Genomic DNA, 14525 nt, shown 5'->3' with positions numbered 1-14525 from the left:
AAGGAATGTATTCTTGACTTATTTGATATTCTTTGTTCTGACAAGACATGAAGCTGCTGACAGCCCTGCTTCTCTGGAGCAAATCCTGAGCGAGTAATCAGAGAAGCTGTCTTCTGGGCTAGGGTCCTTGGGCTCAGTCGTGTCCGGTTGTTTGAGACCCTACTCAGTGTGGCTCGAATGAAACTGTCTCCTATTCCTGCTATTGTCTGTTCATTATTTTCATCAGTAGGTATTACAGGAATAGCTTGGACATAGGGTTGTTGACGTGGTGATGGTGACTGTGACACAAACATTCCCTCCAATACCCTACACATGAAGAAGGTCACTGAGGCCATCAAATCTCTGGACGTACTTCCCAGGCTGAGTTGACTGGCTGGCTGGTCACTGAAAACCCAGGAGGATCAGTGCACTGACCGTCTGGCCCAAGCTGACCCACTGCAAGTCAGGAGCCAAAATTCAGGCATCTCTCCAGCTCTAGAGAGTAATGTCTGCTGTTGACATGAAGGGGAAGAGCGAGACGGGTTTGCTACCCCTGTTGACTTGGACTTCAAAAATGTAAAAGTCTTCGGTTAAAGTCAATCAAATAAAATAAGAGGATAACAATGCAGAGAGATAAAGGGTACTTCAGTGACAAGCTAGCAGCTGTGATCAAAACCAGCTTCACTTAAGAGGTTTTCATTTTAGTTAACACATATCCTGTGAGTTTGGTAGTAGTAATCTCGTGGTTTTTTGCAGTGGATCCTCAGGCTTAAGAAAAAGGTTAACAAGAAAGAAAACACCATACATTGCTTTCTACTCCCTCCAGGGGCTTATATGGTTGGTTAGAAGTTTTCAGAGCAAGGAAAAAAGAATTGGTGAAAAAAGAAAGCACATGTAATTTAACAGCAAGGTGATAGCCAAGCAACATCTCGGCTCTCAGGCACACACATTCACTATTACCAGCAAACGGAAATAAGTTTGGAACCTCCCCCTCTAATGTTTGCTCATTTCAAGGCCAACAATGGAGCACACCCCATTAAAATCACACTTATCCTTAATGAATACAAATTTACTCTAATTAACAATTTCAAAAGTATAGCTATAAAACATGAGCCACTTACCTCGCTCTAGAACCTTCTGTACTTTAATATGATTAGCACAGAATCCGCTGTACAGTTTAAAGTGGTCCGCATAATAAAGGAAAGAGCCTCCGAGGGAAAACAGCAGTTTCTAGAAAGAGGAAAAGTTACATCAGACATGGTTCATTCGATGTCTGCTGGCTCTGGCCTGGCATCCGACCGCTTTGCCGTCTCCACGATATTCATCTTTCAGACACCAGGGCACTAGTGCTTCAGGAAGGCATTGACTGAGGCCAGGGAGCACCATTTGCCCAGCGGATGGACGGCAGCCCAGGCATGCCTCTAGCAGATCTTCAGTCTGACACAGTGTACAGTCAAGGACAAGAAAGAAAGTTCTATCTAAAAAAAATACATCCAACATGGCAGGACATAAATAATCTGAGAGGCTTATTAATAAAGCCAGCTCTGCCTTACTTAGGACGAATGATGCTCGCCGTGTATTTCCTTAGTCCCTTTCTACTGCCTTACGCCTTTCCCTCCCTGGAAGGACCTCATGAAAAAAAAAAAAAATGAAGTGGCTCCAGTCATGTCTGACTCTTTGTGACCCCATGGATTATAGCCCTCCAGGCTCCACCGTCCATGGGACTTTCCAGGAAAGAATACTGGAGCAGGTTGCCATTTCCTCCTCCAGAGGATCTTCCCAACCAGGGATCAAACCTGGATCTCCTGCATCGCAGGCAGACTCTTCACCATCTTGGAGACAGTGCCCACTTGGAGACAGGGCTCCAGAGAAGAGGACGCTCTCTCGGAAAAAGTAAAAACCTATGCTTTCCTCCCAAGGTCACCCGACCACAGAGATGCAGAATTAGATGCAGGAGGTTCTCTTGCCTCAGAAGCAATCGCCCTACAGAGCCTTGGGTAGAGCTGAAGAGGGAGCACGGACATGTCAACAGCAGGCAGACTCCATAAAAGCTGGGCTGCCCAGACACCTGATTCCCAGAGCATTTCCTCAAGGGAAAAGCGGAGCCTTCTTGTACCACCTGCCAGAGGAAAACCATGCAATGACAGCACTAAACTTATCTTTTCAACAGTCAAGGGAGAACGCTTTCTCTTCCAGGAGAGAACTCTCCACTGTACCCACCTATATTTGCTTTAAACCTACGTCTAAAATACTTACTCTGAACTGCGAGGGGGTTTCAAGTATGTTAAAGTCAGACGACGCTGAAATCCCATCCTCCAGGGTCTCGAGAAACACCTTTTGAAATTCAAGCATCTCTGGCAAACTTCCAAAAAGTGACTCCATCTGAGTGAAGACCAGGATTTGAAAAGAGGGTGTTAGCGATGAAGATCCAGACACCACTCTGAAGTCCCAGATGCATAAATGAATTACAGTCATTCACCAAGGAGACAGCAGTAAATCCTTTAAAGAAGACAGCGTATTCATGAGGGGACAGAGTTCATACAGAGGGTTATATACATCTCCGGTCCCTGCAATTCTATAATAAGTTTTTAAGGGGATGTCAAGTTTTCAGAATTCAAACTGAGGGGTGGGGTCGGCGGGGTGGGGTGGGGGTGGAAGTCAGTAAGAAAGAATTAATAACTGTGAGTTAACACTAAAAGGTCACATATTAAAAGGGAATTTGGGTCACACCTTCTACTACAAAAAGGGCACAGTGTTCTTAACTCCTGCCACTGTGCTTCAGGGGACAGAAGCCACAGAAACAGCTCTGCAGGAGGCCACCCACGCCTAGGTCTCTCTAAGATCCCTAAGTTTCTATGTTCCTTTGGGACCACTAGATAAAATCTTAGGAGGTCTACTACAGTCCCCAACCTTTTGGGGGACCAATTTCATGGGAGACAATTTTTGCAAAGCCAGGGGTAGAAGGGAGGGGCTGGTTCCAGGATGATTCTCACAAGGAGTGTATGATCTCAATCTCTCGCATGCGCAGTTCACAGCAGGGTTCTCACGTCTATGAGACTCAATGCCTCCCTGATCCTTCAGGAGGCAGAGCTCAGGCGGTAATGCAAGCAGTGGGAAGTGGCTGTCAATACAGATGAAACATCACCTGCCGCGTGGCCCAGTTCCTAACAGGCCATGGAGCAGTACCGGTGCCATGGCCCAGGAGCTGGGTGGCCCCTGAACTAAAGGGCAAGCAGAGACTAACCTGTGGGTCGGTGGACTGAGTGAAGGGAGTTACTTACCTCATCTTGGGTAAGAAAGGTCTCACTCTGAAGTGGCTCCAAATATAAGTCGAAGAGGCAGCTCAGATCCTGAAAGACAACAGATGACAGTCTTTACCCCGTGAGTCTCCAAAACACCCAAGCATTGCTCTGGCCGCATCTCAGACAGGTGTTAAGAATGATGACGCTTATGTCTGGTTGAGAGACTTGGCCCTGAAGGTGGTGGTTCCTTGTTCACCTAATTCAAAGAGGTTAACAGCACAATACAATCAGCATCTGCATTCCACATTTTTCTTTATGGCTCGATCACCTACTCTGCGTATTTGAATGTTTTACTGGCAGAGCCAGGATCTTTCAGCTGCTGCAGGAGGAACACTCCTTTCCCTGCAGAGAAGTGAGGTTTGGCCAGGAACTTCTGTCATGCGTGGCCACATCTGCCAGCCAACCCGGCTTCCTCCTCTGCCTCAGGGAGCTGGGCGACGCCTCCAGCATGGACAGCTGAGCTGAGGAGGACAGGACAAGGTCTGGGGAGCTCTTCAGCTTCATGTATTATCAGAATTTCAAAATCCCAAACTCAAGTGCAAGAAAAAGTTTCCAGAGAGGAATATCATGATGTTTACCATCTAGGCCATCTTTGAGTCTTCACTAAACCTGGGCTCTGACAGCACGGAATAGTGGGAGTTGATGTATTTACAAAACTCTTTAGATAAGTTTTGTTTTTAATAATTTTAAGCCAAGGTCAGCATATAATTTAGTGACAGGAAATACTGATTTAGTGACAGGAAATACTGTTTACTGATTCTGAAGAATTTTGAGTCCCCAGAATATTAGAAGTAGTTGACTACATCTGACTCCTCTTACAATCAAGAAATCCAGTTCTGGAGAGCTTGCTAAGGTTAGAAGCCTCCAGAACCTTGTGGTGCAGGTCCTGGGAGCAAGTGACCCTGAGGGTTTCACAATCAAACGGCCCTGGTCTAATCAACCTTCAATACCCTACAGCAGCTGCTTCAGAGCAGAGAGAGGTGGGAAGTTCCTGGACCGTCTCTCAGGGAACACATGAGCGCTGCAAACTCCAAGTCAAGTGCAGAGGTGCAGGTTACAGAACAACTAGAAGTCTGTGATCAATGTCAGCAACAAAAAGAAATTAAAAAATAATGTGTGCATGTGCGTGCACACGCACGAATCACAGTAGGTACCACGTGCTGGTTATTTCATCAGAGGCGGTGGTGGGCTGTGGACACTCGTGCCCACGAGCAGTGACACACTGAGGCTGGCCGCCCTGAGCTGTGACACGGGGGCCCCGAGGAGACGACAGGCGGGATTCTCGCAGAAAGGAGAGCCACCCTTTTATCCACTTGGCCCACGGCATCCATTTCGGTCCCAGACCAGGGTCACGATGCAGCGACCCTCCTGGATCCAGTGGTCTAACAGTTAAATATACCGACAACAACAGGAATAAAAAGGGGCTTGGATTCCGCTCGCAACTGTGCCCTCGACCCTGCGGGTGGGGGCTCCTCAGACATCAAGTGGCCACAGCGCCCGCCCTGCTGGGCACGGTCACTGTCAACTCCCTGAACGTGCACTTCATCTCCCCACATTCGATGCAGGACGAGACGTGGTGGGAAAGGCCGTGAAACTGCCATCACTGCTGCTCTCTTTTGTCCCCTGCGGGACCACAAGAAGGGGCAGGGGTAGTTCTCCCAGGCTGCCTCGTTCGTTCCCCCAAAGGCCCTGGGTGAGGCTCTGGCAAAGTTCAGATAAAACGACAGTGATGTTAATAAATGGCGGAAGCTCAGATATGTCTGTGCAGAAAGGTGAGAGCGTGTGTGTGCACGCTGGCGCGTGTGCCGAAGTCTGTTTCACGGACTCAGAGTGTCAGAGCTGGGACAAGAACACCCCTGTCTCAGACCCCATGAGGGGCTCGGAGGGGGCCGCCCAAGGCCACGCCAGCAGGTGGATGCAAGGCCAGGCCTGGATTCTGCGCCTCTCTGCTGCCAGCAAGTGGCCGAGGAGGCAAGTTTAAAATCGTTTCAGCAAATACTTCAAGCAAAAGAACTCTGTCTTCCCAGGCACCCGCATTTTTTGTAAAATGTTTCCCAAACTACTAACCGGAGCCTCTGAGATAGATAAATGATCTCCTGGGGTTGTGAAAGGCCCAGCTGCGGCTCTGTGTGGGGACTGGGGACGCCCAAGTGATGCCTGGTGCGTCCCCTGTGGGGCTCTGTCCTGCACGGTGATGTCTGCGCTCTGGGGCCCATGCCAGCAACCGCTTCTGAACACGCTGCTCCCTGGTTCCTCATCACCTAAAGTGATCTCCATCTCCCTTTCCCTAAACCAGTGCAGGCTCCCTTCCCACAGATTGCAAATGACAAACTAGAACATCTGTTTCCATAGTGAAAGCTACCTTGGTAACAAAATGAGCGGGGAGTCTAAATTCTGCAAGCCCGCTCAGCTCCTCCACCCTCTCGCCCTCGCCCTCCCCGGCAGCAATTTGCCACTTCGAGGAGCAGGCATCTCCCTGGTGAGTGGCAGGGTCCTGGGTAGATACAGCCAGGAGCCCATGCCAACATACAGCTGGCCGTCACAGGTAGGGCGCAGGGAATCACGACGGCATCCTCTGTTACCTTCACATAGGACTTCTCTGTGTCCACGAGCTCCTGGATGACTTTTCGGAGGCGATCTGCATCAGAGAGGTGGCGAGCCAGTGGCCTCGGAGGAGGGTCCTGACCCTCCCTTGGTCCTTCCATGCTGTTGGTCTGGGTGTCGCTAAAATTCCTACACAGCGCGGTGATCTGCTCAGCACTCTGGGAGGGAACAAGAGGCACAGAACGTTCTCCATCATTATCAGCCACCCACCAAGGACATGGGGGCTCTCTGTGCCCAGCGCCCTCTTGGGAGTCTCACGGGACATTGATCGGGGGCATCCAGCTTCGGTCATCTCAAACCCCGCTGGCTACCACTCAAGGTTCCGGTCGTGAAGATACAAACTTACACTTGTTCAGTACTTACCCATGACGCTCCTCCACTTTCACAGAAGCTGTGTGACAGACGCTGCTTTAGTGTTGAGACTACAGAGTAAAGCACAGAGCTAACCCTCTGCAATATACTTGAGGCTGCTCTACAATCAAGGTCAAGGTTCTGTGAGAGCACCATGCAGACAGACTCCTTTGGCCCACTCTGTCCCCTCAATGGTTGACCGAATGGAGCTCAGTCACCCACACTAAACAGCCCTGGGAGACCCGGGAAAGGGACAGCAGAGTCAGGAAGGCAGGACCACAGGGAGCTTGGAGTGTTCCCCACAAATCCCCCCTTGAGCCAAGTCCCAGTGTGAGGAGTTAAAGTGTGAGCTACTGCCTCTGCCAGGAATGGGAGTAGAGGTCAGGTCATGTAGGAAAGATAAGGTCCCCACCCCGATGGGGTACAGAGCCCACCAGAGGGCACAAGTGGGAAGCAAAGCCTGCTGAGGTCCATGGGAACCTTCAAGGAGGAGGGAACCTTGAGCATGTTCTCAGCAGGAAGCAGCCACATGCCAAACCCAGGGCATGGGGGAAGAAAGGCTTCTCATTCCAGGACACGGGAAGAGAATCACACAAATTAAAAGATGAGGAGCTGGAATGTCTGCGAGGATGAACAGGCTTCTATAAAAGTTTCCGCTTGGGTTTAAGAGCAGCATGCAAAGCCTTCCCTGGGAGAATCCATTTGTATATTCCTGCCAGAGGCTAGTGGTGTAAAGTCTCAAATACGTCTCCTCCTATAGGCCACCACCTGCCTGGAGCATCATCAGATTACACACAAAATATCTTTTTTACTTCTCTTTCTTTCCATTCCTCCAACACACAAGATCCAGCCCAATTTACCACCCGCCAGCCTGGCAATTAGTCAAGGGCAGGACCCTGCCTTGTCTTTCTTATCAGCCCCAAGGGCTCAGTGTTGAGCACACCTCTGTTGGCACTGATGTTATTACTGAGAAACAAAGCAGCTTAGTCCTAATACGCATGGTCAATATCCAGCATCCTTAAGAGCTCAACTAAAATTCTCCTTTCTTCAGCGAGATGTCTCCATGCCTGATCTCCATCACTGTCTCAGGTAAAAAAGGCGAACCAGTCGGAAGCACCTCTTCATTCTCACTGAGTTCATTTTCTTTGCTTGGATATTTCAGAACACTAACAACTCACACAAGCATACAGGTCAACCTCAGTGGCCAATTTGTTATAAAAACTGTCACCTGACCCACTGAAGTGGCTCAAAGTAACAGCAGGACACCTGCCCTCCCTTCTTCTCTGCTTCCCTATTCTACACCCACCTCCCCCCAAACCAGTGTCTTTATATGATGGAAACAGACAGTCAACATTGACACACAACACCGATCTTCTGGCTAGACTTTCAACTAAATCCAGTGGAAACCAACCGAGGACCTGCTCTGTCTCCAGAGAGACAGAAACCACCCCCTGCACAAGAAGATAAGGCTTGCCAAGGTAAGAAATGCCGAAGCTCAGCCTACGGCAGACTGGAAACCAACACAAGCTTGTGTGGAACAAACGAGAAATGTGACATCCGTGAAATGAACGAGAGCACCATGCTGAAACAGGTTGCCTGGAAGGCTTCAGTGAAGAGTGGATTGTAAATGATCCTGGAAGGAGCGTGTTCCAAGGGAGAACCAGACAACAAGCCAAAGGCACGAGGAAGATGGAGCCCAGTAACGTGCAGAGCCCAACTCGAGGCGGGGGTGAAAGCAAGGCCCTCTCAGATGTCTATGAGAACACCCCGGCTGCTGGCCTCTTTCAAGCAATCACTTCTCTCGTATTTTGACACGAATCTTGGTGCAAAAGTTAAATGAACCAAGTAGCAGATACTAAGCCTCCAACCAGACACATCGGCACATCTGAAGTAATTGACTTCTAAAACACTTCAAGCATGTGTAAGCACTAATGATTCTCCTTGGATATACACAGCACCCCCTTGTTTCTGTCCTTAACTGTAACACAAGCATATTGCTGGCAACACCTGTCAGAAGATGTTCACAGGCAGGGTAAACTTTCAAAGGATAAGAAAACAGACAAGCAAAACGGTACTCATAAACCTATTTGCAGGGCAGGAACAGAGATGCAGATACAGAGAACAGGCTTGTGGGCACAGCGGGGGAAGGAGAGGGTGGGATGAGCTGAGAGAGGAGCATTTAGACACACACATTAACATATATAAAACAGATAGCTGAAGGGAAGTCGCTATGTAACACAGGCAGCCCAGTCCGGTACTCTGTGATGACCTAGAAGGATAGGATGGAGCGGGGGGTGGGAGGGAGATTCAAGAGGGCGGGGACATATGTATACTTAGGGCTGACTCATGTTGTTGTATGGCAGACGCCAACACAATATTGCAAAGAAATTATCCTCCAATTCAAAATCAATTTTAAAAGAAAAAGAAAACTGACGTGGATCTTAAGGCACTGATTAGAATGCAACTCGATCTCTCACAATGTCTCATATCATGTTTGAAACAACCAGATCTCAAGGTTATTGAAAAAACTCCTAACTGTCCAGTCATGCCCTAGAAGCCTAATGACACAGCAAAAGCCAAACAGAGCAATGCAGCCAAAAGGCAGTTTTCAAAAGGAAACGGCAACCCACTCCAGTATTCTTGCCTGGAGAATTCCATGCACAGAGGAGCCTGGCGGGCTATAAAGCCCATAGGGTCGCGCAGAGTTGGACACGACTGAAGCGACTTAGCACAGCACATAAGAAATACTCATGGCTGGGCCAAATGAATCCGAATATTCGGGGTCCTGGGTAGGAGTATTTTTTAAAAGCTCCTCAAGTGATGCTGATGTGTGACTTGCCTGAGAACTACTGGTCTACCCATTAGTAGAGCGAGCATTCTGCTGCAGTTCCTGGGAGGATCATGCTGCCCCAAGGGTCTTCACTGAAGGATGGCCACATAGAGGGTGTGTGGACCGAGCTCACGAGATAAGAGGAAACAGATCAAACGTGTGACCCTGGCATTCTGGGTCTGGCTCCACTAACAGCTAAACAGCCCAAGATGATAATACTGAGACTCTCAAGTTCACTTATGGGAAATCTCTATACTGTTATTTGCACCACAAGCTATGACAATACAATTTTGCAACCCTGAAAAATAACAGTTTTGAGGGCTGTAGAATCCACATTAATAGCTCGCATATACCATATAAAATAAGATCTGACAAAATGCACCATAAGTGAAATGGCAGCTGGTGAGATTGCAGCTTTCCTTGCTGGGATGTCTAAAATCACACCTAACAATGCAGTGTTAAAATAACGAGATTTTAAAAATAAAGTATCTTGCCATCTTAGAAAATCAGAATTCATTTTAAGAATACTTCTGGTAAGTCTAAGTTGCAAAAGCGAATGTTAGCCAAGAATTTCATAGAAAATGTATTTCTGAAGATACCACCATGAAGAGCTACAAAGTCACCTCTGGTGTCGTCCAGGGAAGTTTACGGATGTGAGCCGGACCATCAAGAAGGCTGAGCGCCAAAGAACTGACGCTTTCAAACTGTGGTGCTTGAGAAGACTCTTCAGAGTCCTGTGGCCAGCATGGGGATCAAATCAGTCCATCCTAAAGGAAATCAGACCTGAATATTCATTGGAAGGACTGATGCTAAAGCTTCAATCCTTTGGCCACCTGATGTGAAGAGTCGACTCATTGGAAAAGACCCTGATACTGGGAAAGATTGAGGGCAGGAGAAGAAGGGGACGACACAGGATGAGATGGTTGGATGGCATCACCGACTCAATGAACATGGATTTGAGCAAACTCTGGGAGACTGTGAAGGAAGGGAAGCCTAGCATGCTGCAGTCCTTGGGGTCATAAAGAATCAGACACAACTCAGCAACTGAACAACAAAGGGAAGGCTGGGAGTATTCTCTGGGATCAAGAGGAGGCTGAGCCACTAAAAGGGGAAGATCACCATAACTGTATTTGTAGGCTGTATCTGAAAGGGTCTGCTGGTTGGTTATATTTCACTTCCTCTGTTCTCAGCAACAGTTATAAAATCGAACTGTTAAAAGGTAGGATTCTGGGTGAATTTGATGAGCAGTTTCAAGAAAGAGCGACTACTCCAGGTGGGATATTTTCACACATACAAGTGGTGATGGAGGGGGAAGCTCAGACAATATGGTCAGGAGCCGAGTTCCAGCCCTGGCTCTGCCCCAAGTCCTCCAAGCGTCGGGGGCAAAACATTTCTGTCTTCAATTTCCTTAATGATGAAAGAGAAGAAGCACTACACCTCACCCATCAAGTAACCCCTCCAACTGCCAGTTGGGTCAAGGAGGAAAGGGAACACACATTTGTTGAGCACTTGGTGTATGCAGGGGGGTGAGGGGTCACAGGCATTGGGTCTTCACCATGTGACACACTGAGATGACAGCTGAAGGGTGGGGGGTCGGGGAGAGGACCTTGATGGCACAGGACCCTTATCCTCTGGAGCCGTCTGCACAGTGCTGACTGCTCCTGGAGTATCAGGCAGATCATGGGCAAACCAGACTTGCTCCTCTGGTGGCCTCTGCCCACCATGCAGTCAGGGCTCTCCTGGCACCAGGAGAATCTGAACACACCCCAGGCGTGCCCAGGATGCAGCCACAGCCCTCTGGAGGTCACCTCTGCTCCCCGACATCTGCACACAACTGTGATTTCTAGTAGGCTGGTTCCCGCTCCCCTCCACCCCTAGGAATTCTGCCTTGAAAGGAGAGAGAGAGGTTCACACATCAGGGCTGGGTGTGCATGTGGATCCAGCAGCTGGACAGTGTGTGCTTGTTCAGAACAAAAGAAACACTGGACTCTGAAACTCACTCTAGTATTCTCTGGGGCTTCCCTGATAACTCAGTTGGTAAAGAATCTGCCTGCAATGCAGGAGACCCCAGTTTGATTCCTGGGTTGGGAAGATCTGCTGGAGAAAGGATAGGCTACCCACTTCAGTATTCTTGGGCTCCCCTTGTGGCTAAGCTGGTAAAGAAGCCACCTGCAATGTGGGAGACCTGGGTTCAATCCCTGGGTTGGGAAGATCCCCTGGAGAAGGGAAAGGCTACCCACTCCAGTATTCTGGCCTGAAGAATTCCATGGACTCTAGAGTCCATGGGGTCACAAAGAGTTGGACAGGATTGAGCAACTTTCACTTCACTAGTATTCTCCAGTTCAGAGTGATCAATAAGACCTTCCCTGGTGGCTCAGTGGTAAAGAATCTGCCTGCCAATGCAGGAGACTTGGTTGGGAGGATCCCCTGGAGTAGCAAATGGCACCCCACTCCAGGACTCTTGGCTGGGCAATCCCATGGACAGAGGAGCCTGGAGGGCTACAGACCATGGGGTCGCAAACAGTGAGAGACGACTGAGCAACTGAACAACAGTGATCAGTGCTAAGAACCTTGGATCCATCGGGGGCCTTGCCTTTTATAAGAGACCGTGAAACTGATCTTGTATGAATTCGCTTTTAAAATTTAATGAAAAGTTCCCCCTAAAACTATGTCGTATAAAAAAGTAGTGATATTGACCCACCCCAAAAAATTTCTTTTCAGGTTTTTAAGGTTTCAGTAAGCTGATCCCTGCGTGAAAGAAATGGTAAAGAGTCTGCCTGCAATGTGGGAGACCGGGGCTCAATCCATGGGTCCGGAAGATCCCCTGGAGAAGGGAATGGCAACTCACTCCAGTATTCTGGCCTAGAGAATTCCATGGACAGACAATGAGGTCACAAAGTGTCAGACACGACTGAGCACTAAACAGCAAACATAAATAAGGAACTAGAAAAGGGAATGGCAACCCACTCCAATTCTCTTGCCTGGAGAATTTCATGGACAGAAGAGCCTGGCGGGCCACAGTCCATGGGGTCACAGAGAGTCGGACACAACAGAGTGCTCACACACACACATAGATGGATAAGGAACACGTCAGTCAGGACCTCTCAATTAAGTCTCTCCTCTGTGTTCACAACAAAAACAAGAGTGACTGAGGTGATGGGTGTGTTCACTTGGCCGGGACAATCATCACGTATCCAATCCAGGTGCACACCTTACATATATATGATTTTTAATCATCAACTGTACCTTGATACAATTGGGGAGGGGAGACAGCTAAACAGTTATCCTTGGTTTGGGGTCTTCAATGTGTGAATAAGGACACTTGGACTAGCTCTGTGATGTTCTTTTTTGAGGAGCCCCATTTCTTGGGAGTGGCAATGAAACTGCTCAGGGTAACGAAGTGCCCTGCCCCTAGATTCTCTTTGGAGGAAGGCAGGGGTCAAGCCTCTTTCTCAAACAAGCTTGAATCCCATAGGTGCCCTTTTTAACCTTGATCCAGCTCAATGCTTTTCATCTGAAGCATTAGTGTTCCTCCTGGCCTGGATTAGTTAAGATCAGCTCCCAACCCCAACCCTGGAGCATAACCACCCTGATGTCTGCTCTGCTCTTGTTTGAAGACATTACTACCTGAGGCTTTTCCATTTCCCTGTGGGTTTTGGAACCTGTGATGGGATAAGTGCATCACTTTATCCAGAACTATTCCAGGCCGATGGCTGTGGTTTCATTTTGTTGTTCAGTCACTAGGTCAGTCGTGTCCAACTCTTTATGACCCCATGGACTGCAGCACACCAGCCTTCCTTTTCCTTCACTATCTCCCAGAGTTTGCACAAACTCATGTCCATCAAGTCAGTGATGCCATCCAACCATCTCATCCTCTGTCCTCCCCTTCTCCTCCTGCATACAACTGATCTTGTATGAATCTTTCCCAGCATCAGGGTCTTCTCCAATGAGCTGGCTCTTCATATCAGGTGGCCAAAGTATTGGAGCTTCAGCTTTCACATCAGTTCTTCCAATGAATATTCAGGACTGATTTCCTTTAGGATTGACTACTCCATGAAATTTCACTGCCCTGTGCCTTGCCAGCAGCTGAATTCCACCCCACCTTTCTGGGTTCAGTTTTCAATCCTGTCCTCATCTAGATGCTTCAGGAAGCACAAACTAATTTGTCAAAGGCATCTGTTTGTATGACTTAGACTCTAAAAAACACTCCCAGCCGAAGAAAAAAGGTCTAAAGGTGCTACATTGGGGAATAGTTCATAGGGAAGTACTCCAAGGTGAATGACAACACTTGCAGTATGCTTCACTTTTGAAGGCCTGGTTCAGAGGAGAAGGACGTTAACTTCAGGGGGAAATCAGCAACAGATACAGTCAACACCTGCACCTAAACGGGAAGACACCTCACGCTGCTTGGTTAACTGGTCACACACAGTGTGATCAAACTGGCAGACCCCCAGCTGCCACCTGGGGGTCCACCTCTCCCTCCAACCGTACAGCTCAGCTCTATGCTGGGCCACTGACGTGGACCTAAATCCTAGTCTGGGTCACGCCCACAGAGTCTCATCCTGCTTGCCTGCTAAGTCACTTCAGTTGTGTCCAACTCTTTGCGACTCTATAGACCATAGCCCACCAGGCTCCTCTGTCCATGGGATTCTCCAGGCAAGAATACTGGAGTGGGTTGCCATGCCCTCCTCCAGGGAGAGTCTCATCCTACCAGAACACTAAACAGAAGAACCCTGGAAAGAATGTTGGAAAAAATAAAAAGCTGTCAGCCCTGGGTAAATCACCAGTGGTCCTCGGGGACTGTCCAGGTCTGGAAAGGCATGGCTGAGTGGTGCATGCTCAGTGCACTCATACAGATGTCCCGGTTCACTGTCTGGAGCATGGGTGGTTGCATCAGTAAACCATCTCAGAGTGCAGCTAGGGAGTCAACTGTCGCAACCCAGCAAATTGGTTAAATCAGAAATGATCCCCTTGGTGGGAAAAAAAAAATCTAAAAATAGTACAGAGGACTTTTCAATTCATGCTTTAATCCACTGAAGTCTCTAACTTACAGAAAGATCTGACATTAATCCCAAATGCTCTCAGCAGAGGGAACCCAGAAGCAATGCTGATGGACAGTCAGACGATGGAGCCCAGGTGAGCTGGGTCCCCCTCAGGCAGGTCCAATCACAGACACCCTGTGCTACCCCACCTCTGCCAGGTCAGGATTCTAGGGCCACACTCTGCTCCATGCTCAGAGGAGGCTGGCAGGGCCCACAGGCTGGGGCGAGGGCGGTCCAGTCCAGTCCAGCCCAGGGAGGGTCTCAGCAGAGGGGGAGAGGGGAAGGGGAGGAGGAGGGTCGTATTCGGCACGGTGGCAGAGTGAAGTGAGACGATGATTTTCATATTTGGGGACAGTCACTCACTTTACGGGGCTTCCCAGGTGGCATTAATGGTAAAGAACCTGCTTGCCAAAGCAG

General features: G+C 48.8%; 1 protein-coding gene across 4 annotated transcripts in view; it reads right to left on the bottom strand.

Moving 5' to 3' along the window:
- The window catches only part of TIAM2 (TIAM Rac1 associated GEF 2), a 141923-nt gene that overhangs the window by 10747 nt on the left and 116651 nt on the right, over positions 1-14525 (bottom strand). For all 4 annotated transcript variants that reach the window (XM_088840852.1, XM_055433875.2, XM_088840853.1 and 1 more), the window contains 4 exons: positions 5864-6043; positions 3261-3329; positions 2236-2361; positions 1101-1209 (listed from right to left, as the gene is read on the bottom strand). In XM_088840852.1, the coding sequence (XP_088696978.1) occupies positions 1101-1209; positions 2236-2361; positions 3261-3329; positions 5864-6043 (484 nt within the window). The remainder of the gene's footprint in view (positions 1-1100; positions 1210-2235; positions 2362-3260; positions 3330-5863; positions 6044-14525) is intronic.

Source organism: Moschus berezovskii, chromosome 10, assembly GCF_049115385.1.
Source record: "Moschus berezovskii isolate FMDL1 chromosome 10, NW_MosBer_1.0, whole genome shotgun sequence".
NCBI lineage: Eukaryota > Metazoa > Chordata > Mammalia > Artiodactyla > Moschidae > Moschus > Moschus berezovskii.
This window is presented reverse-complemented; position numbering and strand designations above follow the sequence as displayed.